This window comes from Scyliorhinus torazame, chromosome 6, assembly GCF_047496885.1.
Source record: "Scyliorhinus torazame isolate Kashiwa2021f chromosome 6, sScyTor2.1, whole genome shotgun sequence".
NCBI lineage: Eukaryota > Metazoa > Chordata > Chondrichthyes > Carcharhiniformes > Scyliorhinidae > Scyliorhinus > Scyliorhinus torazame.
In genome coordinates, this window is record NC_092712.1 from 225,057,493 (window position 1) to 225,084,212 (window position 26,720).

Here is a 26,720-nt window from a genome sequence, read left to right on the forward strand (position 1 = left end):
ACCTACCTTACTGGCGGGATAAGGCGGCGCGGGCGGGCTCCGGGGTCCTGGGGGGGGGGGGGCGCTGATCTGGCCCCGGGGGGTGCCCCCACGGTGGCCTGGCCCGCGATCGGGGCCCACCGATCCGCGGGAGGGCCTGTGCCGTGGGGGCACTCTTTCCCTTCCGCCTCCGCCACGGTCTCCACCATGGCAGAGGCAGAAGAGACTCCCTCCACTGCGCATGCGTGGGAAGCTGTCAGCGGCCGCTGACGCTCCTGCGCATGCGCCGCCCGGAGATGTCATTTCCGCACCAGCTGGCGGGGCACCAAAGGCCTTTTCTGCCAGCTGGCGGGGCGGAAATTCGTCCGGCGCCGACCTAGCCCCTCAAGGTTGGGGCTCGGCCCCCAAAGATGCGGAGCATTCCGCACCTTTGGGGCGGTGCGATGCCCGTCTGATTTGCGCCGTTTTAGGCGCCAGTTGGCGGACATCACGCCGTTTCCGGAGAATTTCGCCCCTGATATGCAGAGAATCATAGTCTAAAAATAAGTGTTAAAAATAAACTGATAAGTGAATCAAATGACCTTTTTAATGGTAAGGCTGTGGGGATTGCAGCTAAAGCCAGCATTTACAACTTATCTCCAAGTTGCCTGGAGAAGATGCCAATGTGTATTCTTTGTGTGCCATTACAATCAAGCCTTGTAGTGCTTTGATGCAACTTAATGGCTTGCAAGGTCATTTCAGACGATCGCCCTTGTTTTAGATAGAAGTCACATATAATCTGGACCAAGTAAGGTCAGCAAATTTTCTTCCCCAAAGGACATTAGTGAACTAGTTGCACTTTTTCTTTTATACATAGTTTATAGTTTGATGGTTACTTTTAATGAAATTATCTTTTTATTTTTAGATTTGCAGGGTGGTGCTATCAGTAGGGACTGGAATAGGAAGAATGAAATGGCATGGCATAGGGATAGCATGGAAGGTAGCAAATTGCATAAGGGATGGCATAGGATGGACATAATGGCCCAGCAAGGCAAGGGAGAGATGGCGTGAGATGGAGGGATGAGATAATGGAATTGATTAAGTATGTATATCTATGTGAAGGGCAAGTGTAAAGAAAAAGCTTACCAATTGCATATTTTAAATTCTGTTTTGTGATTTACATTAATTATTTGTATATCCACAAGTAATTAATCTTTTAACTACATAGTTCTTTATTATGTTGAAATGAAATGAAATGAAATGAAAATCACTTATTGTCACAAGTAGGCTTCAAATGAAGTTACTGTGAAAAGCCCCTAGTCACCACATTCCGGCGCCTGTTCGGGGAGGCTGGTACTGGAATTGAACCGTGCTGCTGGCCTGCCTTAGTCTGCATTAAAAGCCAGCGATTTAGCCCTGTGTTAAATCAACCCCTGTGTTGTTACTGTACTTCCTTCTGTGTCAGTTCCTGGCAGGTGGGGGTGCGGCATGGGGGAATCTCCCAATTCATTAAAAAAATCCCAACTATACAACCTTTGCTCTCCATTGCATAGTCTCCATTAAAACCATTACTCTCTTACCCTGGCCATTCCCTTGTTATTCAATTTCACACTCTTAAATCCAAGGATGTAGATTTGAAAGGGTATCGTGCACAACTACTTTAGCAATCCATTGCCAGATCTGACATTTTTAAAGGCATGCCTGATCGTCCAACAGCCCCCTGTGCCTCCACTGCGGCATTAGGACCCTCCCACTTCATCCATCTTACCTTTTCCGGAGTCCTGCCACCACCCCCCCCCCCCCCCAACCCACCGCTTATGGGTGAGCCCCCCCCCCCTCCAGTACCTGTCCCATGGCATGAGCAACCTGGAGCCTGCACACCTTGGTGATGCCAACCTGGTAGTGCCACCCAAGCACCCTGGCAATGCCATGGTGGCACTGCCAAGGTGCCTGGGTGGCACTGTCAAGGTGCAAGGCTGCCAGTGCCAAGGTGCGCAGGTGCCAGAGGGAGTGCCAGAGTACCACTTTATCCAGTGCTTGACTATCTGGGGGCCTCAACTCCCCAGTAAGACCCCAGAGGTGCCATCCTGACTTTTTCATGACTTTGTGAACCAGTACCAAAAAGCCCTTGATTGAGGATTCGCAGGCGAGGCCAGTGAATCCCGGGTTGTGGGTGAATTGGGGTGAGCGAATACTTAAATGAGCATAATGAGTCATTTAAATATGCGCACCTGGATCTCACCTAACGTGGGCGAGATCCAGATCCCGACATGCCTAGAGATTCTGTTGAACCTCGTGAGAACATCTCGATCCAGGTCTCTTTCGAGATTCAACGGCCTCGTTTTGACACCAGGTCGGGTGCACCAAGGCCGCTGAATCATGCCCCAATCTTTTAAAAGGCGCTTTTTCAGCCTAGTTTCAGTGAGTAGCTGCATGTCCTTCCGGCAACTTTATGCTTCCAATTGTGAAAACTCCATTAAAAACCCTCAAAGTGCCCAAGAGTCAGAAGCAACAACTGATAGGGTTCTTAACTGAAGATCTGGTTGAAATTTGGTAAGTCCCTTAATCATTTTACAGCTAATTGGATGCTTGGGGTAATGAGGTGTGTGTGGGTGTAGTGAGGCTAGTGAGTAGGGATGTATGGTAGGGTGTTAGGTCAGGTGGTGCGGGGGTGTGTGAGAGTAGGAGATGATATGTGGGGATAAGGTGTGTGGGGTGAGGTGAGGGGGTTGGGGATGAGGTAAGGTTGTGGGGGTAAGGTGAGGAGGTTAGGGTGGGGGATGAGCTGAGGTTGTGTGGGTGAGGTGAGAGGGATGAGGTGAGGGGGTTGCGGTGTGGATGAGGTGAGGACATGGGGGTGAGGTGAGGGGGTTAGGGTAGGGGATGAGGTGAGGTTGTGAGGTGAGGGGGTTGGGTTGGGGCGGGGGATGAGTTAAAGTGTATGGGGTGAGGTGAGGGCGTTGAGGGATGGAGGTGGTGAGGATGTGGGGGTGAGGTGAGGGGGATGAGGTGAGGATGTGGGGGTAAGGTGAGGGGTTGAGGTGAGGTCATGGGGGTGAGGTGAGGGGGTTGGGGTGGGGATGAGGTGAGGTCATGGAGGTGAGGTGAAGGGGCTGGGGTGGGGATGAGGTGAGGTGTATGGGGTGAGGTGAGGGGGTTGGGGGTGGATGAGGAGAGGATGTGGGGGTGAGGTGAGGGGGATGAGGTGAGGTTGTGGAGGTGAGGTAAGGGGGTTGGGGTGGGAGATGAGGTGAGGTCGTGGGGGTGAGGTGAGGGGGTGGTGGGTGAGGTGAAGAGGTGGGTGTGTGGAGGGGGACGTGAGGTGAGGGGTACGGATACCCTGAAACAGACACAATTCTGATAACAGAGGCTTGAGAATCTTGGGCCTCATCAAAATAAATGTAAGAAACTAAAAATTGCCATTGATGCAAAACAGGGCATTCACTCACTATTTCCCATTTTATTACTCTTGCAAAGTCTGGTAATGAATTCCCTATTTGTCACAAGGAAATTTTTTGATGAAATGCCGTGCCAGCAACGCTGGACAGGTTGCCTGAAAACGTATGAGGCATGGCGATTATTTTGTGACTGGGTTGCATTTTTGGCCAGTACGGGGATCGAACCCGATTTTTAAAATCTCTACAGCATCCTCGGTTCACCCCAGATGGACTGTAATTTCACAGTGTACAATTCAATTTGTGTGACAGCTTCTGAGAATAGGGGAAACAATCCAGTTCTTGAGTTAGAAATGCTTGGCAAAATGTTTTAATTTGCATTTCACAAACAGTTTGAGATTCTTCTCTGAAAAATTCAGGTCAACAATTCAATGTATAATTTTCCTGAGTTGCTGGTACGTACCTGGTAAATCCCCCTGGTGATACTACCACTAGCATAAAAAGGGCAGGTGCCTTTTATGGTACATTGCGGTTGTTGCTGGCCTCTTCTACTGCACAGAGATATCTGTGTACTCCAAGGCCGTAATGTTCCAGCCGTTTACACCGACGGGATCTTTCGATCCCGCCGATGGCGCAGCCCCGCCACAGGTTTCCCGGCGGCAAGGGGTGCATTCAATGAGGAACCCCGTTGACAACGGAACCCCGTTGACAACGGCAGGACCAGAAGATTCCGCCACAGGCCAATGGTGAACCACCTTTGTCGCTATGAAACATGTAGCGTGTTGAGCAGACAATCCCGCCCGAATGCTTCTCATTAACAATGATGACCCATACTGTACAATCAATTCACTTTGTGTCTAAGGACTCATTTGATCTTTCTACCCAATGAGATTACTGATAAAATAGAATCCTTGAATGAAATAAGTTATGAATAATATCTTTCACTCTGGCAGGAGAAAATCTTCTTCTTCTAGAGTGTGATGAATATAGGAAATTCAGTTATATTGTGCTATAAGTATTTGGTGAAGTAGGGGTTAACAGCCTGAGTTAGAGTGTGTTTGACTCCTGTAAGGGTCCCCTCTTTGTTTACGGTTTATTCCCTTATTTACCTTTTCTTTCATTTTTGCCATTACAATTTTGTTCCGTGGAAGATTATTGGACCTGTGCCTTTAAGGAAAGTGGCCTGTGCCTTTATTTCCAACAGCAGAATCCAGAAGGCTTTGCTGTTTCAGACAGGTGATTGCAGATTGGCTGATATCAGTGCTGACTCGATTTGATTGACTTGGTTGTGGCCAATGCATAGGCCAAAAAGGCTGTGTTATGCCCGGCAACAGACGGTGATTGGATATTTTTCCTCGGAGGTGCTTTTCACTGCCAAGGCTGGTCTTTTAGTTTCACTTTTGGTTCTGAAGCCTGGATAAAGGAATTCCAACGCTCTCTCTCTCTCAATGATCTGATGAATTATCTCTACAAACCCAGTGTAAGAACTCTACTCTCTCCTCAGTATGGCTAGGTGTCATTTTATTGAAAATTTAGAGGATTGAGGTCAAAGCATGGACTGTGAGGCAAAGAGAGAAGTGGACTCAAAGGTGGACCTTTGATTTGAAAGCCCAGTTTAATAAAGGCTCACTTATCTCTCCAGAATAAATCCTACCATCTGTGAGTTCTGAATGAATGTTACTGTAATGAGACCATGACTAACCTTAATCATTATTTTTTACCCCTTTTCACCCTGTGTTTGTTTGTGGTGTGTGGGTAGAAGGTGGGACAGTTAAAAGGGAGGGTAGTGGGTTAGTTTGCCATTATTACATTGGAATTATTGCACATTTTATCTTTATTTCCGTTATAAATAAACATTGTGTTTCAACTTACAAACCTGGTGACTGTAACTATTGGATAGCGAAGGGAAGGGCCAAAGATTTAGGGAATTTTTCTATGAATCATTGATAAAATCACTTGTGTTTGGACTCCAGGACCTGTGGGGCTGGAATTGACTATGCACAGCCCAGGGTGTTGCAACACTGCTGAAGTCATGTTTTAAAAGAATCTTGGTATAAAAGACAACAAAGCTTTTAGGAGCCAGAGGTGAAATTAACCATTGTAAAAAGCTTGGGATAATGCTATTTTGTTTTGATTAAGGAGATTCCTTGGGGAGTTAATTATTTTTCAGCTTGGTGAGATGATGACATTGCTGGGCGGAGCTGAGGCATCAGGCTTTTTGAGAAAGTATTTTCAGTTCAGCTCTGTTCTGGCTGAAGCTGTGTGTGCACAGTGAAACAGTTCTGTTCTCACTGCGAGTTAGATAAAAGAGATTAACAGTATTTAAAGCAGTGCAGACTTCTCTGAGGAAAAGGGGGAGCTGAAACAAGTCAGATGAAGCGGCTTTTGAAGACATACAGCCAGAGTCTCTGCATGGGTCTGACAGGAGTTAGATATTTTTTGTAAATCAGTGTCAAAAGATCTCTATCTCAAAGAATAACTCTGTAAAGCAAACATTCTCTGTGCCATTGGTATTTAAGATGGATTGAGAGCTGAGGTGATTGTTTTCTTGTTGTTTCAGTGGGAATAAAGACAGCAAATAAGGGTATTGTATTCAATGTATTGAGTGGTATTGTTAAGGGGTAATTGTAAAGTTATTTTCCTCCCTAAAGTCCTTGAATGTTTGACAACTGAAATAATATGAGTCCATCTTTCCTGGTACTCCATGTTTAAGTTCCTGCAGTCAGGTTTCCGCACTTGCCACATACAAATGCAGCTTTTATCAAAATCAAATGACATCCTATGTGAGTGTGAAAATGGTAAATAAAATCCCTTCTCGTCCTTCTTAACCTGTCTGCAGTTTTTGACACAGTTGACAATGCCATACTCTGTCAATGCCCCTCCATCATTGTCCAACTAGGTGGGATTTCAGTCACCTGGTTCCATTCTTATCTATTTAATTGTAGCCAGAGAATTAAATGCAATGGTTTATCTTCTCGCTCAGGCACATGACCTCTGGTGTTCCCCAGACCTCCTACTATTTCTCATTTACATGTTGCGCCTGTGAAATATCATCCAAACTCACAGCATCGGTTTCCACGTGCGCAATGATAATACCCTGCTCTACCTCACAGATGGTTTCAATGGATTACCAAATGGATTTAGCTAAATACTTGGCATGCATGTAAGGTAATTTATAAGGTAAAGAGCTGTCAAGTATAATTGTACTTACTGGCAGGAAGAAATAATCATTATGCACAAACCACAAAGCCTTTCCATTAGTATATTGCGAACTTGTATTTGTGTTGTTAACAGAGGCAGAGGGTACCAACGAGTTCTTCAAGAAAAACTGAAGCAAAAAATGACAAAGGAATCAGCAACAGTAGATAAAAACAGAAATTTTCACTTTCAGTTTCTTAAGACTATTGATGTAAAACATTGTTTCTCAATTATTTTGTGACAGGATATGAAACAATTGAATGTTTTTTGATCAATTATCCCTCAACTATAAATTCAGTGAATATAGATAAGCCTTTTGTCAATGTGGTAAACTCAGATTTTTAATGGCTATTGTATGTGTGCATATTACATTACATTGCTGTGCTTTTTCCCTATTTGTATGCATTTGACCCATTTTATTCTACGTCACATCTACCATGTTGGAGTCCTATCAGGTGGGGAAGTGATGGGATGATGCTCCATAATGTTTCATCAGAACATGTACAAACCATATAACTTTGCTTGTTGATCATTTCATAGAATCATGGAATTTACAGTGCAAGAGGAGGCCATTCGGCCTATCGAGTCTGCATCAGCCCTTAGAAAGGGCACCCTACTTAAGCCCATGCCTCCACCCTATCCCCGTAACCCAAGCTAGCCTTTTGGACACTAAGGGCATTTTAGCATGGCCAATCCATCGATCCTGCACATCTTTGAACTGTGGGAAGAAACCGGAACACCCGGAGAAAACCCACGCAGCCACGGGAGAAAGTGCAAACTCCACACGGACAGTCATCCAAGGCCGGAATTGAACCCGGGTCCCTGGAGTTGTGAGGCAGCAGTGCTAACCACAGTGCCACCGTGCCGCATACCATGTGGGACTCTCATTTATGTGAATTCATTGTGAGTGGTGAAAATACATTTTCTTTTGTGACAGATTTGAATATACAAAGGACGTAATCTTCCCAAAATTGGATGGAGTGTTGGATCAAGCGAGCAAAGCTGTGTGAAACGCCTTTTCTCGCCTGTGCACCCTGTGCAATTTCAGAGTGCTGGCGAGGAGCACACGGCCAACTGGAGGAGCAGGGTCAAAACACGCTGACAACGCCTGGTATCTGAGACTGGGGTCCGCTTTTTAAAGGGCACCCTGATCTCAATGTTAAATTTTAGACCCCTTCCCCCACGGTCATCGGGACCCCCACTCCCCCCACGAATATGGGCACCCTCCTATGGAAAAAGGAATCTCTGGCAGATAAGCCCTAATGCCCACACGTAGAAGGGGACCCTCCCCGTTGGCATTGTCCCTGCCAATTCCCCCCTTGCAAGCGACCCCCTGCCAGTGCCATCCTGACAATGCCCCTTGGCAATGCCAGGGGGCACTGCCGGGGGAAATGCTCAATTATGTCCCTCATTATGTTCCCTATTTGGCAGGAAGGATCAAGGAAAACCCTAAAGCTTTCTATAGGTTTGTCAGGAATAAGCGAATGACTAGGGAAAGAGTAGGACCAGTCAAGGACAGGGATGGGAAATTGTGTGTGGAGTCTGAAGAGATAGGCGAGATACTAAATGAATATTTTTCGTCAGTATTCACTCAGGAAAAAGATAATGTTGTGGAGGAGAATGCTGAGCCCCAGGCTAATAGAATAGATGGCATTGAGGTACGTAGGGAAGAGGTGTTGGCAATTCTGGACAGGCTTAAAATAGATAAGTCCCCGGGACCTGATGGGATTTATCCTAGGATTCTCTGGGAGGCCAGGGAAGAGATTGCTGGACCTTTGGCTTTGATTTTTATGTCATCATTGGCTACAGGAATAGTGCCAGAGGACTGGAGGACAGCAAATGTGGTCCCTTTGTTCAAAAAGGGGAGCAGAGACAACCCCGGCAACTATAGACCGGTGAGCCTCACGTCTGTAGTGGGTAAAGTCTTGGAGGGGATTATAAGAGACAAGATTTATAATCATCTGGATAGGAATAATATGATCAGGGATAGTCAGCATGGCTTTGTGAAGGGTAGGTCATGCCTCACAAACCTTATTGAGTTCTTTGAGAAGGTGACTGAACAGGTAGATGAGGGTAGAGCAGTTGATGTGGTGTATATGGATTTCAGCAAAGCGTTTGATAAGGTTCCCCACGGTAGGCTATTGCAGAAAATACGGAGGCTGGGGATTGAGGGTGATTTAGAGGTGTGGATCAGAAATTGGCTAGCTGAAAGAAGACAGAGGGTGGTGGTTGATGGGAAATGTTCAGAATGGAGTACAGTCACAAGTGGAGTACCACAAGGATCTGTTCTGGGGCCGTTGCTGTTTGTCATTTTTATCAATGACCTAGAGGAAGGCGCAGAAGGGTAGCTGAGTAAATTTGCAGACGATACTAAAGTCGGTGGTGTTGTCGATAGTGTGGAAGGATGTAGCAGGTTACAGAGGGATATAGATAAGCTGCAGAGCTGGGCTGAGAGGTGGCAAATGGAGTTTAATGTAGAGAAGTGTGAGGTGATTCACTTTGGAAGGAATAACAGGAATGCGGAATATTTGGCTAATGGTAAAGTTCCTGAAAGTGTGGATGAGCAGAGGGATCTAGGTGTCCATGTACATAGATCCCTGAAAGTTGCCACCCAGGTTGATAGGGTTGTGAAGAAGGCCTATGGAGTGTTGGCCTTTATTGGTAGAGGGATTGAGTTCCGGAGTCGGGAGGTCATGTTGCAGCTGTACAGAACTCTGGTACGGCCGCATTTGGAGTATTGCGTACAGTTCTGGTCACCGCATTATAGGAAGGACGTGGAGGCTTTGGAGCGGGTGCAGAGGAGATTTACCAGGATGTTGCCTGGTATGGAGGGAAAATCTTATGAGGAAAGGCTGATGGACTTGAGGTTGTTTTCGTTGGAGAGAAGAAGGTTAAGAGGAGACTTAATAGAGGCATACAAAATGATCAGGGGGTTGGATAGGGTGGACAGTGAGAGCCTTCTCCCGCGGATGGAAATGGCTGGCACGAGGGGACATAACTTTAAACTGAGGGGTAATAGATATAGGACAGAGGTCAGAGGTAGGTTCTTTACGCAAAGAGTAGTGAGGCCGTGGAATGCCCTACCTGCTACAGTAGTGAACTCGCCAACATTGAGGGCATTAAAACATTTATTGGATAAACATATGGATGATAATGGCATAGTGTAGGTTAGATGGCTTTTGTTTCAGTGCAACATCGCGGGCCGAAGGGCCTGTACTGCGCTGTATTGTTCCATGTTCTATGTTCTAACCCACAGGGCTACAGGCATGTCTGTACCCCATTGTGGTCATCAGGACTGGTTTTTGCTTTTGAAAATCAGTAATGATTCGCACTCGCATGACATCATATCGCCAAGAGGGGCGGATGCTATGGCATCATGTTCAGTAATAAAATATTAATTTATTAAAATATATGGACATCAGGTTCATGCCCTTTCTGTGCGTAAACTTAATTATGTCACCAGTGGGGGAAGGGGGAGGTCTCCTTTGAGCCCAACACATTATGGAGGGACTGAAGAATCTGGACTGATTTCTCCAGACTTCAGTCGCAACCTATAGAGAGGTACAGGTTCATAACAGGGTTGGTATGACTGAAAGTGTGCAGAGCGAAGGAACCCAGGCAAATTAGAGAATGAGGATTCAGAGACTCGTGATCGTATTCAAAAGGTACACTGTACTTGCTACCTGTGAGGATAACGGTAAAGATTGTTGGAAAGATAGCAAGATGTGGATCATGCAGCAGGACTATGTCTAAAGTGAGATAAAGGAGGAAGGGAAGCATAATGTCATAGTTGTTGGGGGTTTGATAATTAGGGGGTGTGGCGCACAAAGACTCCGTGAGAGCCCGATAGTAAACTGGCATGCGGGGGAAGGCACCGGCTTCTTATACTTCGCCTTCAGGGCGGAGTATGAGGTCAACGGCCAACCAGGACCCGGGATCTGTCAGCCAATGACATTAGGGCTTCCAGTCCCACATGACCCCCAATACATACTACCACAGGGGGACATAGTATCCTTTGTAAACATAATTGAGAGTTCCACATGGTATGCTGTCGACTAACGTGCAGAAGATTACAGGCTAATCATGTTGTTACTGTATATAGAGAGAGATGTCTGGGTAAACTGCATTTAAGGTTATGAAGAAAGGCACAATAACTGGTGCATAAAAATGTACTTTGTTCTAGATTTGACTAATCCAATGCATTCTTGGCTGGTCTCCTATAATCCAGCCTCTATAAACTTGAGATCATCCAAAACTCTGGTGCCTATATCCTGACTTGTACCAAGTCCAGTTCACCATCATCCTACTAATTCCTGACCTACATTAGCTCCAAGCTCAGCAAAGGTTCAATTTTAACTTTTTCATCTTCGTTTTAATCAGTCTAACACTGGTAGCCATGCCTTCAACTGCCTTGGCCCGAAGTTCAAGAATTTCCTCCTTAAATCTCACTGGCTCATTCTTCCCCTTTAAGGTGCAACTTAAATCCTGTGTGGGATCCTCTGTCCTATTGCACCTATTTCCTGGTGCGGCGCACCTCACTGGCAGCAGGATTCTCTGTCCCGGCTGCCGGCCAATAGGGTTTCCTATTGCGGGCACCCGCAAGTCATCGGGATATCGTCAGCCGTGAGTGCGCTGCTGGTGAAATGGAGGATCCCGCCGACAGAGAATCCAGCCCCATACCTTTTTGACCAAGCTTTTGGTGTCTGTCCTCATATCTCTATGTGGCTCAGGGCCAATTTTGTTTGATAATGTTCATGCGAACCACTTTGGGAAGTTTTAAAATGTGAAAAGCGCTACATACTGCAAGTTCTTGTTGTTACATAATGGGCTAACATGGATGAAAGCATGTGTCCTACACTTGAATCAAAGAGAGTTGGGAATGTGAGTTTCTACTATCCATGTCTAATGAAATCAGTGAACTTCTTGAAATACTGTAGCCAATTGTTTGGAACAATGCTCCACGTATTCACATGGATGACTGCATCCTGCGAAGAATTATGCTCAATCATGTGTGATATATCTTTAGGGAAGATGATGCCCCTTCTCAACTGCAACTGCAACCAGTAGTATTTTCAACTCTTTCAAAACTTGCAACAACATTCATTTTTCCAACTCTTTGTGCATGTGCTGTCAAACCTAAGCATAACCCATACTTGCAACTTATCTTTTGTGAGGGCCACGAAGAATCCAGCACGAGTTTTAAGGATACAAAGTAATAACATTTATTTACAATAACATATATATATATAACAGCAGCAGCAACTTCCCTTGCTGCACACTCCTTCCTGCTGGTTCCAAACTGGCCAGCTTTATTTCTACTTGGAGTTTACTAATGGTTTCTCCGCCCCCCTCATTGGGGAAGCTCATACTCCCACAGGATTGTGGGATAGTCATTAGTCCCCAGCCAATGGTAAGTAGGCAGGTTATAACATCCCTCCCCCCCAACGTCCAAGGCATCCACCGAAGACCCTGGCGAAGGAGGGAGTCGGACTCATTTTGCCGCAGGCCGGACACCATTTGCACGCGGCGCTGGATCAGGCGGCGTGTAACGAGACGGAGACCGGCGCTTCCGTGATGAACGGCGCAACAGTTGTACATGCACGGCCCGTGGACCCGAGGATTCCCCCTCTGTTGCATCCTGTGTCTCCATCTCGGAGTCAGAGTCTGCTGCCTCCATCATGTCAGCGTCACTATCTCCATTCGGTTCTGTAACGACCTGCGCAGGCTTCGAGTGAGGCACCAGTGGAAGATTGTGAGGACTACCTTCCCTTGTCTCTGGTCTCTGCGGCTGTAGAAATGAGCTCCGGGGGCGGGGAATCTTTTGAGGGGGTAGTCTTCTGGACCAAACATGGTCTACATGTTTGCGCTGGAGACGACCCTGGGCTTGCACCTGGTAAGATATAGGGCCCGTTTGGTGAAAGATTACACCAGGAACCCACTGGGCACCACGAGCAAAATTCCGAACGAACACTGGGTCACCGGGCGCAAACTGCCAAATCGGCCGATGCCGAGAAAATCCCTGTCCCTGCCGTTCTTGTGTGCGGCGTACTTTTGCGCCAATGTCCGGGAAAACCATACTAAGGCGGGTGCGAAGTCTCCGGCCCATTAGGAGTTCTGCGGGAGCTACCCCAGTCACCGCATGGGGGGTGGTCCTATACGTAAACAAAAAGCGAGCCAGTCTCGTGTCCATTGATCCGGAAGACTGCTTCTTTAGGCCTCTTTTGAATGTCTGCCAACCCATTTGAAGCCGGGTGGTAAGGGGCAGTGCGGATATGGCGTATGCCGTTCATCTTCGTGAACCTCGCAAACTCCTCACTCGTGAATGGAGTGCCGTTATCCGTGACCAGCACTTCGGGGAGGCCATGCATACTAAACGACAAACGCATCTTTTCAATTGTTGCGCAGGACGTTGTCCCCTGCATCTTATGCACCTCTAGCCATTTAGACTGGGCGTCAATTAATAGAAGCAATATGGATCCTTGAAAAGGGCCTGCGAAATCTGCTTGCAAGCGTGCCCAAGGCCGCCCTGGCCATTCCCAGTGATGTAGGGGCGCGGCCGGCGGTAGCTTCTGATGCTCCTGGCAAATGGAGCAGTTTTGGGCCACCTTCTCAATGTCGGTGTCGAGGCCTGGCCACCAGACATAACTCCGGGCCAACATTTTCATTTTGGTCACACCTGGATGCCCATTGTGCAAGTCTGTTAGTATCAGCTCCTGGCCTTTTTCCGGGACAATCACACGCGTCTCCCACAAGAGGTCTTCCACGCTGAATTCTGGCAGCTTGGTGGAAAATGCCCGCAACTCGCCTGGGAGCTGTCTATGCTGCCCACCATACAGGACTATGTGCCGAACCTTTGACAGGACTGGCTCCATCTGGGTCCACTCACGGATCTGTGATGCCATGACAGGCAAGGTGTCCATAAAATTTAGGGTTGCAACCACCTCACCGGTCGTGGGGGTCGACATGGGGCCGGTCGATAAAGGCAATCGGCTCAGTGCGTCGGCATTTGCTATCTGCGTACCTGGTTTGTGCTCCAGAGAATACTCGTATGCAGCAAGCAACAAAGCCCAGCGCTGGATCCGTGCGGAAGCAAAGGGCGGAATTGGCTTATCCTCTCTGAAAGGTCCCAGCAGAGGCTTATGATCAGTCACGATAGTGAAATGGCGGCCATACACGTACTGGTGGAAGCGTTTCACCGCAAAAACCACTGCCAGGCCCTCCTTCTCGATCTGCGCGTACTTTTTCTCCGTTGCAGTCAATGTGCGGGAGGCGAAAGCTATCGGTCGCTCGGCCCCGTTCTCCATCTTGTGGGACAGGACGGCCCCAATACCATACGGGGATGCATCACATGTGACGAGCAAAGGCTTTCCAGGATCATAGTGGGTTAGTAACCCAGACGACGACAATTGTTGCTTTACCTGCCGGAAAGCGGTTTCTTGCAGCTGACCCCAAACCCAGGTGTGATTTTTCTTTAGCAGAAGGTGCAAAGGGGCCAGCGTAGTTGCCAGATTGGGGAGGAACTTCCCGTAATAGTTTATGAGACCGAGAAAAGAACGAAGATGCGAAGTGTCAGTTGGGGCGGGGGCCTGTTGAATTGCATGCACCTTCTCTGCGGCGGGGTGCAAACCTTCGCGGTCCACCCGATAACCTAGGTAGACTACTTCCTTTGCCTGAAATACGCACTTTGTGCGACGTAAACGGACTCCAGCCTCCGAAAGGCGTCTAAGGACAGCCTCCAGATTTTCCAAATGTTCCTGCTCCGACGTCCCTGCAATCAAAACGTCATCTAAGTAGACAGCAACACGTGGAAAACCTCTCAAAATGCCCTCCATAACACGTTGAAAAATTGCGCAGGCAGAGGATACTCCAAAGGGCAACCGTGTATATTCATACAGGCCCCAGTGTGTACTAATCGTTACATATGGTCGGGAGGCAGGGTCCAGCTCCAACTGCAGGTAGGCGTGACTCATATCTAATTTTGTAAACGAGAGTCCACCTGCAAGCTTCGCGTAGAGATCCTCTATGCGAGGCATTGGATATCGGTCGAGTCGGGAAGCCGTATTCACTGTAAGTTTATAGTCGCTACACAAGCGAACTGTGGCATCTGGCTTCATTACAGCTACAATTGGTGCTGCCCAGTCAGCAAAACGGACGGGCCTGATAATACCCAAACTCTCCAAACGAGTGAGCTCCCCTTCTACCTTCTCGAGCAAGGCGTAAGGCCCGGAAATAGCGCAGCGTGGCTCCTGGTTCAACTTGGATACGGGCTACGGCCCCTTTTATTTCCCCCAAACCAGGCTGGAATACATCTGGGTATCGTCCTAGCACCCCAGTCAACCCTTCAGAAACTGTTTGGAGGATGTGTTGCCATTGCAACCGCAAATGGCGCAACCAGTCCCGACCCAGCAGGCTGGGCCCATGGCCGCGCACCACGATAAGTGGGAAACGCCCCTCCTGGCGTCCATAAACAACAGGGGTCATTGTAGTTCCTGCAATGTCCAGTGGTTCCCCCTTGTAGGTGGCCAACCTGGCCTGTGAGTCGGTTAATGTAAGGGTCTGTATACCCTGCTTGATGCGGTCGAATGTCCTCTGGGCGATCACGGAGACCGCTGTGCCAGTGTCCAACTCCATCTCAAGCGGGTGGCCATTGACCCGTACTGTCACCTTAATGGGGGCCACACGGGGAGCTGCCATACAATGCAACTGCAGGCAGTCGTCCTCCGTCTCCACGTCCTCAGGAGTAGTCGCCGCAGGTTCATCCACATGGAAGGTACGGCCCCTGGGCTGGTCCCAGTTACGGCCCCTGGGCTGGTCCCAGTTTCGGTCAGAACGACGGCGCCCCCAGGACCGCCATCCGCGACGGGGTCGGCGCCTACAAGTCTGACACGGACATGTCTCCTCATCCATTGGTTCTGGAGAAGGCTCCCTTCGGGGAGGAATTTCTGACGGCCACTGGCGTCGATCCGGATGTTGCCTCGCCCAAGGTACCGCAGGAAGTGCGGGGGGACGTTTTTGGACGGAAGGGGTTGCGCCCCAAGGCATGCACTTCCATTCCCTGTAGCTCCTGCACTCCTCGTTCTGCGCTCTCTCGAGACAATACTATTTGAATGGCCTGTTGAAAAGTCAATGTTGGCTCAGCTAACAACTTTCTCTGGGTGGCCGCATTGTTAATACCGCAAACCAAACGGTCGCGTAACATTTCTGACAAGGTCTCACCATAGTCACAGTACTCCGCAATCCTGCGTAGCCTGGATAGAAAATCGGCAAGGGATTTTCCAGGGGTCCTCTCAGCGGTATTAAACCGGTAACGCTGGACTATCGTGGACGGGGTTGGGTTAAAATGTTGCCCCACTATATTCACAAGTTCATCAAACGTTTTGGTGTCCGGCGCAGCTGGGTACGTAAGGCTCCTAATCACCCCAAACATATGCGGGCCGCAGGCGGTGAGCAATATGACCACCTGGCGCTCGTTTTCGGTGATATTGTTTGCCCGGAAATAGTAACGCATCCGTTGTGTGTACTGGTTCCAGCTTTCCAGCGCAGCATCAAAAACATCCAAACCTCCGTACAGAGGCATGGTATAATAGGAAACAACTTCCAACCTGTATCCAACAAAAATCCAGGGAGGTGGCTTCAGCAGTGTCGACAGCTATTCACTTTAACCTTCGTCGCCAGTTTTGTGAGGGCCACGAAGAATCCAGCACGAGTTTTAAGGATACAAAGTAATAACATTTATTTACAATATCATATATATATAACAGCAGCAGCAACTTCCCTTGCTTCACACTCCTTCCTGCTGTTTCCAAACTGGCCAGCTTTATCTATACTTGGAATTTACTAATGGTTTCTCCGCCCCCCTCACTGGGGAAGCTCATACTCCCACAGGATTGTGGGATTGTCATTAGTCCCCAGCCAATGGTAAGTAGGCAGGTTATAACATTATCCAAATATGTTAATTGTGTTAATATTAATGAATTTAGAAGCTTAGCTGGATTCTGCACTCATTGACATTGGTGTATGCTGTTCCCGTTACACCACCCTCCCTCCAGGTTCAGGATTAGATATTCAAATTGACCCAAAGTTTTCTCAGAAATTCAGTTAGGTGTTTCATTTTGATGGAGAAAAGATCAACAAATCTTGAGGGATTTAATTCACTTAGCCAAACAGAAAACTGATTTATTTGCCTTTCCTCTTTTAAAATGAAGGAATAAAGTCAAAATACCTAGCTCTTATTCAGTTTGCCTCGACATGTACTTTCTATGATACCATAAATAATTGTACTTTTGTTAAAACTTTTAACATAATGTTCTCATCTTCAAAGAAGCTTCTGAAGCACTAATTACTCAGCTCATTGCAACAAAAATGTACTGAAGGCTGCTTTGAAAATGTCAGCATCCCCAATCCTTTTCAACTCGGTGCTTATCAAAGGTATTTTCTTTACCAAAATAGTGGCATAATAAGAGACTGTGCTGTTAGCAAGGACAATACAGCATTTTCAGATCATATTTTTTTTTTTCTCCTGGCGGAGTGCAATGTGCAATGGTAATTATATTCTTAATCATTTTGTGGAACTGCAGGGTAGTGACTATAGGGATTTCAATGATCCTATTGAAGATTGGGAAAATAATAGTGTTAAGGGAAAAAGAGGAATTAATTCCTGAAGTGCACAATAGAACTTTCTCAATCAGTATGTTTCCAGTCCAACTCGGAAGAAAGGTGTGTTGTATCTGGTTTAGGGAACGGGTGGGGCAAATGGAGCATGTCTTGGTGTGGAAGAACTTCGGAATCATTAGTCACAAAATTTAGCCTGTTCGTGGCTCCTGATGACTTAAGGCATGGCCCATCATGTTTATGAGCAATAGCTCCCGACCCCCCAAAGCCTGTCCACCATCTACAAGGCACAAGTCAGGAGTGTAATGGAATATTCACCACTTGCCTGGATGAGCGCAGCTTCAACAACACTCAAGAAGCTCAACACCATCCAGGACAATGCAGTCAGTTTGATTGCTTCCTTTCCATAAACATTCAAACCCTCCAGCCCACAGTTCAAAGTCATTAAGGCTGGTGCAGGGGTTGTTGCATGATAAAAGCATCAAGACAGCTTTCTAGGTAACATGCAGGTGACTGACATCACACAGCAGCTATTAATAGAAATATTTTCTTTGATGGAAATTTAGAGGTTCTCACATCGACATTTCAATACCAATTGTTCCATCAATTGTTCCTCGAATCATTAGGAACACTGGAATGCTCTCCACTTATGGGAGTGAGTCAATGCCAATAACAATTTGTCATCTTGTTTGCAAACTTTTGGGTTGATGTGTGGTAGTAAACTACACATGCCTCATTTTATTTGATGCCTCAACACTGCTTGAAAATGGGTGTATTTTACAAAGGAAAATCAATGCCATTTTCTCCCCAAAACAGAGGGACCATCTCAATCTGCAGCATATGATGTGAGCTGCGACATACAATTGAGGGAACCTGCAGCAAATTCGTGTTTAAACGTGGGACTATTTTGAACTGCTGGGAACCACAAGACATAACAGCAGGTGGGAATGGCTGAATGATGAACAGCTGCGGTCCAAAAGTAAAAACAAGAGTGAAACAAAAGCAAAGGTTATGCTCTGAAATTGTTCAATTCAAATTTCATACTGGTAATAATTGCCAGTTGGATTTCAAAGAGTAACAGGGTACACAAAAGGTCACAAATGGGGATGGCTCGAACAAAAAGAAAATGGTGGCCATCTTGGATGGCCCTCAAACAAAAGGAAACCCCAGCATGCAGGGGCACGTCCACATGGTAAGTATGGCTGACCACGCAGGAGGGGTGGGGGGACAGAAATTCCCCCATCAGAATAGTCACATGGAATGTCAGGGTTCTCAATGGCTTGGTGAAAAGATCCAAAGTCTTCGCCCATCTAAAAAGCCTGAGGGCCAACATAATCTTCCTTTAAGAAACACACCTGAGGGAGAAGGACTGTCTGAGGGTAAGGAGGCTAGACGTAGCAAGCTTGCTTCAGGGATGAGGGAGGTGGTCATACTGTTTAACAAAAGGACATATTTTACAGAGCCAAACATGGTAGCGGACCTGGGGAGAAGATATTTAATGGTTAATGGTATCCTGGAAGGTGGTGCTTATAAATATATACATCCAAAACTGGTATGCGCACACTTCATTAAAAATAACCATGCCGCAGATCCCTGTCAACTAGGGGTATCCAACAAGGCGATCAAGGCAACACTGCGGTTTGAAATCGTCGGGCCTGACAGAGCATCGCTGCTCGGTGCTGGAGCCTGCAAGCTCCTGAACCTGGTTCAGCGAGTGCACGACATGTCATCATCACCCTGCCTCGCCTGATGTAAACTTGCAAGCCGACATAGATGACATTATCACGCAGTACCACAGCGTATTCGATGGAATGGGCACGCTCCCATACCGATATAAAATCCTGCTCAAGCCGAACGCCACCCCTGTAATTCATGCACCATGCCGGGTGCTGGCACCCGTCAAGGATCGTCTGAAGAAACAATTACAGGACCTCCAAGACCAGGGCATCATATCGAAGGTCACGGAGCCAACAGACTGGGTCAGCTCCATGGTCTGCGTAAAGAAGCCGTCAGGGGAGCTTCGCATTTGCATTGACCCTGAGGATCTAAACCGCAACATCATGCGGGAGCATTACCCGATACCAAAACTTGAAGAGTTGACTAGTGAGATGGCTCATGCCAGATTCTTTACTAAGCTGGACGCCTCCAAGGGTTTTTGGCAAATACAGCTGGATGCGTCCAGTCACAAGCTGTGCACGTTCAACACCCCGTTCGGTCTCTACTGCGACAACCGGATGCCTTTTGGGATCATATCTGCCTCCAAAGTATTTCACCGCATCATGGAGCAGATGATAAAGGGCATCGAAGGGGTGCGAGTGTACATTGACGACGTAATTATCTGGTCCACAACGCCCCAGGAACACATCGCTCGCCTCAAGAAGGTATTCCAGAGAATTCATGAACACGGTCTCCAGCTCAACAGGGCCAAGTGCTCATTTGGTCAATCGGATATTAAGTTCCTGGGTGACCACATCTTGCAGCAGGGTGTGTGGCCAGATGCCGACAAGGTCTCGGCGATCAACACCATGAAGACCCCAGAGGACAAGAAGGCGGCCCTCCGCTTCCTCGGGATGGTCAACTTCCTCGGGAAATTCATTCCCAATATGGCATCCCACGCCATGGCCCTCCGCCATCTTGTCAAGAAGTCGACGGAATTCCAGTGGCTGCCCACACATGAAGAGGAATGGCGTGAGCTGAAAGCAAAGCTCACCACTGTCCCCGTTCTGACCGAAGTGCCCCGCCGCCTATGATGCTTCCTCCGGATGTATCCTGCCACGAGGCCACCAATCTACCAGCAATCCTGCCGGCCCATGCGACCACCACGATGGCAGCGATCCCGCCTATCTACGTGCAGGCGGCCACTGATCCACCTCTGTGGCGATCGACAAGAATTCGTAGCCCACCACAAAGACTGAATCTGTAGACTGAACTTTTGTACATTTTGTGACTTCATCGATTTAACCTCTGTAAATATTGTTTCATTTGCCATGTATCTGCACCATCGACACCTTCCTATGTATATACGTTCATTTAGACACCTTTTGCATATAGTCAGGCATATATATACATATACGCACGCACACCTTAGTATTTATTTATCTAAAAAAAAGGGGAAGATGTCATAATATCCACTCATGTATATAATGAGATGCAGACAGGCAGTGATTGACACACAGGATGACCAGTAAGCACACAATACAGTGCAGCCAATCACCAGACAGGACGCTACCACTATAAAGCCAAAGGGCACTAGGTTTCCCGCTCTCTCGGGACCCAGCCACTGAGACAGTCAAAGTCCACGAGCTAGCAAGTGCAAACACCATGTGGTAGCTAGTAAGTTTGGTCAGGCTACTACAAGGTCTGCAGTCAGTTCAGTATAGTGTTGACCCACAGCTGAATATGAATATCAGTTCTATCGTTGAATAAAACAGTGTTGGATCTTCTCCGGTGTTAGACATCTGTTTCTAGCTTCCCTGCATCGAGAGCAGTTCACATCGAACCTACCTGCCTAACACATCAAGGTCAGCTGCCGAATGAGGAGCTCAGGTGAGGTGAGCAGGTGGCTCGACCCAAGGCCCTCAGCAGGCCAGCAACAGAGAGACGCCAAAAGCCATCACTAGGTGAAGTCAGCTGCTGAGCAGGCAAGATGAGCAGTTTTAAGACTCAACCAGGGCAGGCCAGAAACAGCGAGGTGCGGTGTGTGCTTGAAGCCGCCACGAGGTAAGATAAACCGCTGAGGGGAGCAGCAGGTGAGGCGAACAGGTGACTTGGTCCAGGGCTGAGGGCAAAAACAGCAAGGCGCGGGTGAGGCAGGAGCCAACCTTGAAGACCTCAGGCGAGCGAGGTGAGTATGATTGTCAGAATGGGAGAGTGTGAGAGTTGGGAAGGTCTGTGAGGGGATTGGGGGTGTGGGGGAGGAGGTTGTGTGAGGGGGTTAGTCAGGATTGCAGATTTGCAGGGAGGGGGAGAGTGTTTGGGGCGCAGGTTTCATTTTGGAGGGAGAGAAAGTTTGTTAATAGGCTGTGAGGCAGATTCCGGAGGAGGGTGAGATTGTACGTGGTGTGGGCGGAGGGTGGGGTGTTTTGTGGGGTAAATGAATTTGAGCACGGAGCCCTATATACTGTAAACTCCCCTCTGCCGTGGAGTTGACAGAATGTGGGTTTACAATTTCCCAAGTTTCCAACATCAGTTGCACCAAGCAGATGAAACATGTTTTTCTGCTTGACCGTGAAAAGAAATCAGAAAGAAGTCTGGCTCATTCGGGCACAAACCTTCATGACCAACTCAATATTAATCTGGCAGAAGCCTGGGAGCAAACATTTGTTTACATTCTCAACTAGGAATGGTTCATAATACAAGAGGAAAGCAAAATAAATATTAATGATTTAATAAAGCAGCAGAATAATTAATTTAATAAAGATCAATTCTCCAATGTTTAAAAAAGTTGAAGGTTTCATTATGCAATGTGCTTACCATGTTAAATATCGCCATAACTAATATAACTGTAGTGGTTGTCATTGTCAATGTAAGACGTGGCAAAGGTCTGTTTGCAATTATCTCCGATGATTTCAAAATCCATAACAAAGATGCTGAAGCCTTCTTGCTACATTGCTAGACGCAAAAGAAACAGTACAGTTAAAATTCTTGAGAAGAAAATTGCATTTCATGCTTAGACCCCACGTTAACAACTTTTGTCAGCTTACATACCTTTGGATTGGATGATATGGATTATTTCCAGCAAAATGTGGAAAATTAGAAAACTAATCTTTGTTCAAATAAACAATTAGTTATATATATTAAAGGACCCAATTGCATTCAAGTAATAGCAGGAGAACCTCCAACCTCTTTGGATACCAGTTAAGTACAATAAATATTATTATTATTAAGTATTTGAAAGTACTATTCATATATAAAAACACATGGGCTGGAATTCTCTGGTCCTGCCAGCAACTCACCCCTGCCCGTGGGTTTCCTGGCGATGTGGAGTGTCTTTAATATGACAGTGACGGGGACAGAGAATCCTGCCGCCAGAGTATGGCGTGATGCCTCCTGCTGCCGCAAAATATGCGGACACTGGACTGGAGAATCCAGGCCCTGGTCACTTTAAAACTATGGCAAGAATTTATTTTAGATTACATTTGGTATAATAAAAAATTTTTTTCAAGAGGGCAAAGTTTTATGGCTAACTTACTTCCTGGAAAGGTGAAGAAAACAGTAAAGTCTGTTTTTTTCACATCTGTGAATGAACAAAGCTTAGTTATTTGTCAGATCCTGCTGTTTCAATTTGAACTGCAATCCCTACATGCTGCACATTCAGGCCCACACAACATTGACGGGTACTCAAACCATGAAGATGTGTCCAAATCGGCAAAGATCATCATAAATTCATACAGTAATTTATGAAGACCACATTTTCCTGTTGTCACGCTATTCATAAGAACATCACCTGAGGAAAGAGCAGTGCTCCGAAAGCTAGTGATTCAAAACAAACCTGTTGGACTTTAACCTAGTGTTGTAAGACTTCTTACTGATAAGAATATTCACCACACACAATCTTAAAATTGTAGAATAGTAGAATAGGAATGGCAGATAAGGAGGACATCTGACTCAATGGCTCTACACCAGCTCTTTAAAGAGCACTCTGGTTAGTCTCAGTCCCCTTTCTCTTTCGTCATATCCCTGCAATGATTTCTCCTTCAAGTATTTCTCCAACTACCTTTTGAATATTACTGTTAAATCTGTATCCAACACCCCTCAGTGCAATCCAAATTTTAACCAGCAATTGTGTAAAAAAAAAGGTTTTGATCATTTCACCTCTGGTTCTTTTGTCAATCATTTTAAATCTGTGCCCTCTCATTTTAAATGCTTAAATCACTCGAAACAGTTCCCTTTATTTATGTTATCAAAATTGGCACAATGATTAGCACTGCTGCCTCACAGCGCCAGAGACCCAGGTTCAATTCCGGCCTCAGGTGACTGTCTGTGTGGAGTTTGCACGTTCTCCCCGTGTTTACGTGCGTTTTCTCCGGGTACTCCAGTTTCCTTCCGCAGTCCAAAGATATGTAGGTTAGGGGGATTGGCCAGGCTAAATTGCTCCTTAGTGAACAGGGATGTGAAGGTTAGGTGGGGTTGTGGGGATACAGCAGGGATTGGGCCTAGGTAGGGTGTTCTTGCAGAGGGTTGGTGCAGACTGGCCTCCTTCTGTACTGTAGGGATTCTATTTGCTCCCCTTAGCTTTCTCTGCTCGATGGAAAATACCCCGGGTAGTCATCCACATAACTGTAATCCTCATTCTGAAAACCACTGTAAATCTCTTCTGTGCCCCCGCCAAAGCCTTCAGATCTTTCCTTATGTGTGGTGCTCAGAATTGGATACAATGGGTGGGATATATGCATCCCTCGCGATGTCTTTCGCTGCACTGGAGACGGTCCGGCCATTGGCCAGCGGTTAGCCCGTCGTTGTCAATGAGGTTTCCCACTGTATGCAGGCCCCGCTGCAGGAAACCCGCAGCGGCAGAGCTTCGCCATCAGCAGGACCAGAATATCCCACTGGCAGGAAAAGCCAGAAAATTCCGGCCAACAGCTGGGGCTGAAGTCGTACCTTATATAGGTTTATCATGGCTTCCTGACTTTTGTACTCCATGCCTCTATTTATAAAGCTTATGATCACAGGTGCTTAATTAACTGCTTTGTTACCCTGTCATGTAACCATCAGAAATCAATGCACACAATACTCCAGGTTTCCTCCTTCTTGTACATTCTTTGAAATTGCAATGTTTAATATCTATTGTCAGTCCTCATTCTTCCTACCAAAGTTAATCACCTCACATTTTTCTGTGATGAATATCATCTGCTAAGTGTCCATCCTTTCCACAAACCTGTCTATATTCTCTTAAATGTATTACTATCTTCCTCACTATTTATATTGGGCGCCAATCTCCGGCCATGTGGGGTTCTCACTTGAGCGCGGCCGGTGAATGCCGGGAGCGGCTTGCAATGAGCCTCCCGACAGGCTCCCCGCCTCCCAGGATTTTCCGAAGTACTGGCGAGATGTCGGAGTCGGAGCCCGCTCCAAATAGGCGGGACCGAATGACACTCGCAGACGTAGGTCGTAAACCTACTTGCGACCTACCAGCGGAGGATCCAGCGGACTCCTGAGATTCCTCGGCCTCTCCAGTGAGGCTGCAGCTAGGCGCCAATCAGTGTTGGACCACACAAACGTGGACCAGGCGGAACGGCAACCGGGGGGGTCTGCCAGGCCAGCAGAGATCCCGGAATGGTCAGGGTAAGTGCAGGGTGGCTCCTTGGCCCTCTCCCTGGAACACAGGCACCTTGGCACTGCCCAGCTGGCATCTTGGAACTGCCACCCTGACACTGCCAATGTGCCCGGATTGCACTACAAAGCTAGCAGGAGTATTGCCTTGGTGCCAGGGTGGCAGTACAAGGATGCTCAAGTGCCAGGGTGGCACTGCCAAGGGTCAGAGGGCAAGGGGAGCCACGCCCATGAAATCAGGGTGGGTGAGGGATTTGAAGGGTGGGAGAGTGAAGGGGCATGTAAGTAGGGGCCTCCGGGAGGTTGGGTGGGTGATGGGTGGGGGTCCTAGAAGGAAGGGGGTGCTGTAAGGAGGCTTTGGGGGGGAGAGGGAGGCTGAAGAGGGGATACTCCCGGGTACCCCTCAGCGGGGTGTCCTCACTTGGGGATGTGGGGTAGTGTCCATGTGTGTGGCGGGTGACATTGCCCATGGGTGGGGGGTGTCCCACATGCTCACTCATAGATCGGGGCACCCTTTCAAAATGGCGGCCCGACCTGACTTCAGCTCCCCAGTGCGAAAACAAATTCTTCCCCAGTGTGAAAAAAAATTCTAAGTGTGGGCTAAACCGGTGAGAATCTCTCCAGGGCCCAAAAAAGTGACTAGGTGTCATTGAGTAGCCATGGGTAACTCGCCGGTAGAACTGGCGGGAAACTCCCTGAAAAAACCACCACAAATTAACTTTGACATTTTGTGGGAGAAACGGGCCCTTAATTTCTACATTTCAAAATTGTGCACTGTACCTCTAAGTTCAAGTCATTAATGTATATCAAAAAGAGCAGTGGTCCTAGCATTGAACGCTGAGGAACTCAACTGTATACCTCCCTCCAGTTCAAAAAGAATAATTCACTATAACTCTGTTTTCCATCCTTTAGCCAATTTTGTATCCATGCTGGTACAGCCACGTTTATCCCATGGGCTGTAATTTTGCTGAAAAGCCTATTGTGCGATACTTCATCAAAAGCTTTTGAAAGTCCATCAACAAAGCATCAAATACATTACCCTCATCCATCATCTCTGGCACCTCCTCACAAAGCTCAATAAGGTTAGTCAAACATGACTTGTCCGTAACAAATTTGTGTTGCTCTCCATTTTCATCCATGCTTGATCAAGTTTCTCCCAGATAATTGTTTCCAAAAGCTTTCCCACCACTAATGTTAAAATGATTGGTCTATATTTTTCAGGTTTACCCTTTCACACTTTCTTGAGAAAAAGTGTAACATTTGCATTCCTCCAGTTCTTTGGCCTCACCCCTGTACCTATGATTTCATTTATTTGTTCCTGTGATGTGAGCATCAGTAGCAAGGCCAGCATTTATTGCTCATCCCTAATTGCCCTTGAGAAGTTGATGGGGAGCCAACTTCTTTAACTGCAGCGGTCCATATGGTGTAGGTACACTCATAGTTGTTCTAGGTTTTTGACTTGGTGTCAGTGAGGGAACGGCGATACTGTGCTCACCCCAGTCCAAGCGCCGGCATCTCCACATTCTGACCTTGTGCTGGAGGAAAGTCATTGATAAAAAAGCTGATAAAACAGCATGGTAGCACAGTGGTTAGCACTGTAGAGTCACAACACCAGAGTCCCAGGTTCGATTCCCGGCTGGGTCACTGTCTGTGCGGAGTCTGCACGTTCTCCCCGTGTCTGCGTGAGTTTCCTCTGCGTGCTCTGGGGCGAAATACTCCGGTATCGGCGCGATGTCCGCCGACTGGCGCCCAAAACGGCGCAAATCAGTCGGGCATCGTGCCGCCCCAAAGGTGCGGAACGCTCCGCATCTTGGAGGGCCGAGCCCCAACCTTAAGGGGCTAGGCCCGCGCCGGACTAACTATCGCCCCGCCAGCTGGCAGAAAAGGCCTTTGGTGCCCCGCCAGCTGGCGCGGAAATGACATCTCCGGGCGGCGCATGCGCGGGAGCGTTAGCGGCCACTGGCGGCATTCCCGCGCATGCGCAGTGGAGGGAGTCTCTTCTGCCTCCGCCATGGTGGAGACCGTGGTGAAGGCGGAAGGAAAAGAGTGCCCCCACAGGCCCGCCCGCGGATCGGTGGGCCCCGGTCGCGGGCCAGGCCACCTTGGGGGCACCCCCCGGGGCCAGATCGCCCGTGCCCCCCCCAGGACCCCGGAGCCCGCCTGCGCCGCCTTGTCCCGCCGGTAAGAGTGGTGGTTTAATCCACACCAGCGGGACAGGCATTTTAGCAGCGGGACTTTGGCCCATCCGGGCCGGAGAATCGCGGGGGGGAGCCCCCGCCAACCGGC

General features: G+C 47.7%; 1 protein-coding gene and 1 long non-coding RNA gene across 4 annotated transcripts in view; one reads left to right on the forward strand and one right to left on the reverse strand.

Moving 5' to 3' along the window:
* LOC140425321 (adenylate cyclase type 2-like) overlaps nucleotides 1-26,720 on the reverse strand; it is a 1,061,108-nt gene that overhangs the window by 103,599 nt on the left and 930,789 nt on the right. For all 3 annotated transcript variants that reach the window (XM_072509476.1, XM_072509475.1, XM_072509478.1), the window contains exons 17-18: nucleotides 21,636-21,773; nucleotides 6,565-6,681 (exon numbers count right to left, since the gene is read on the reverse strand). In XM_072509476.1, the coding sequence (XP_072365577.1) occupies nucleotides 6,565-6,681; nucleotides 21,636-21,773 (255 nt within the window). The remainder of the gene's footprint in view (nucleotides 1-6,564; nucleotides 6,682-21,635; nucleotides 21,774-26,720) is intronic.
* LOC140425322 (uncharacterized) overlaps nucleotides 17,990-26,720 on the forward strand; it is a 90,321-nt gene continuing 81,590 nt past the window's right edge. The window contains exons 1-2 of the long non-coding RNA XR_011947833.1: nucleotides 17,990-18,103; nucleotides 25,347-25,516. This is a non-coding gene — a long non-coding RNA (uncharacterized lncRNA). The remainder of the gene's footprint in view (nucleotides 18,104-25,346; nucleotides 25,517-26,720) is intronic.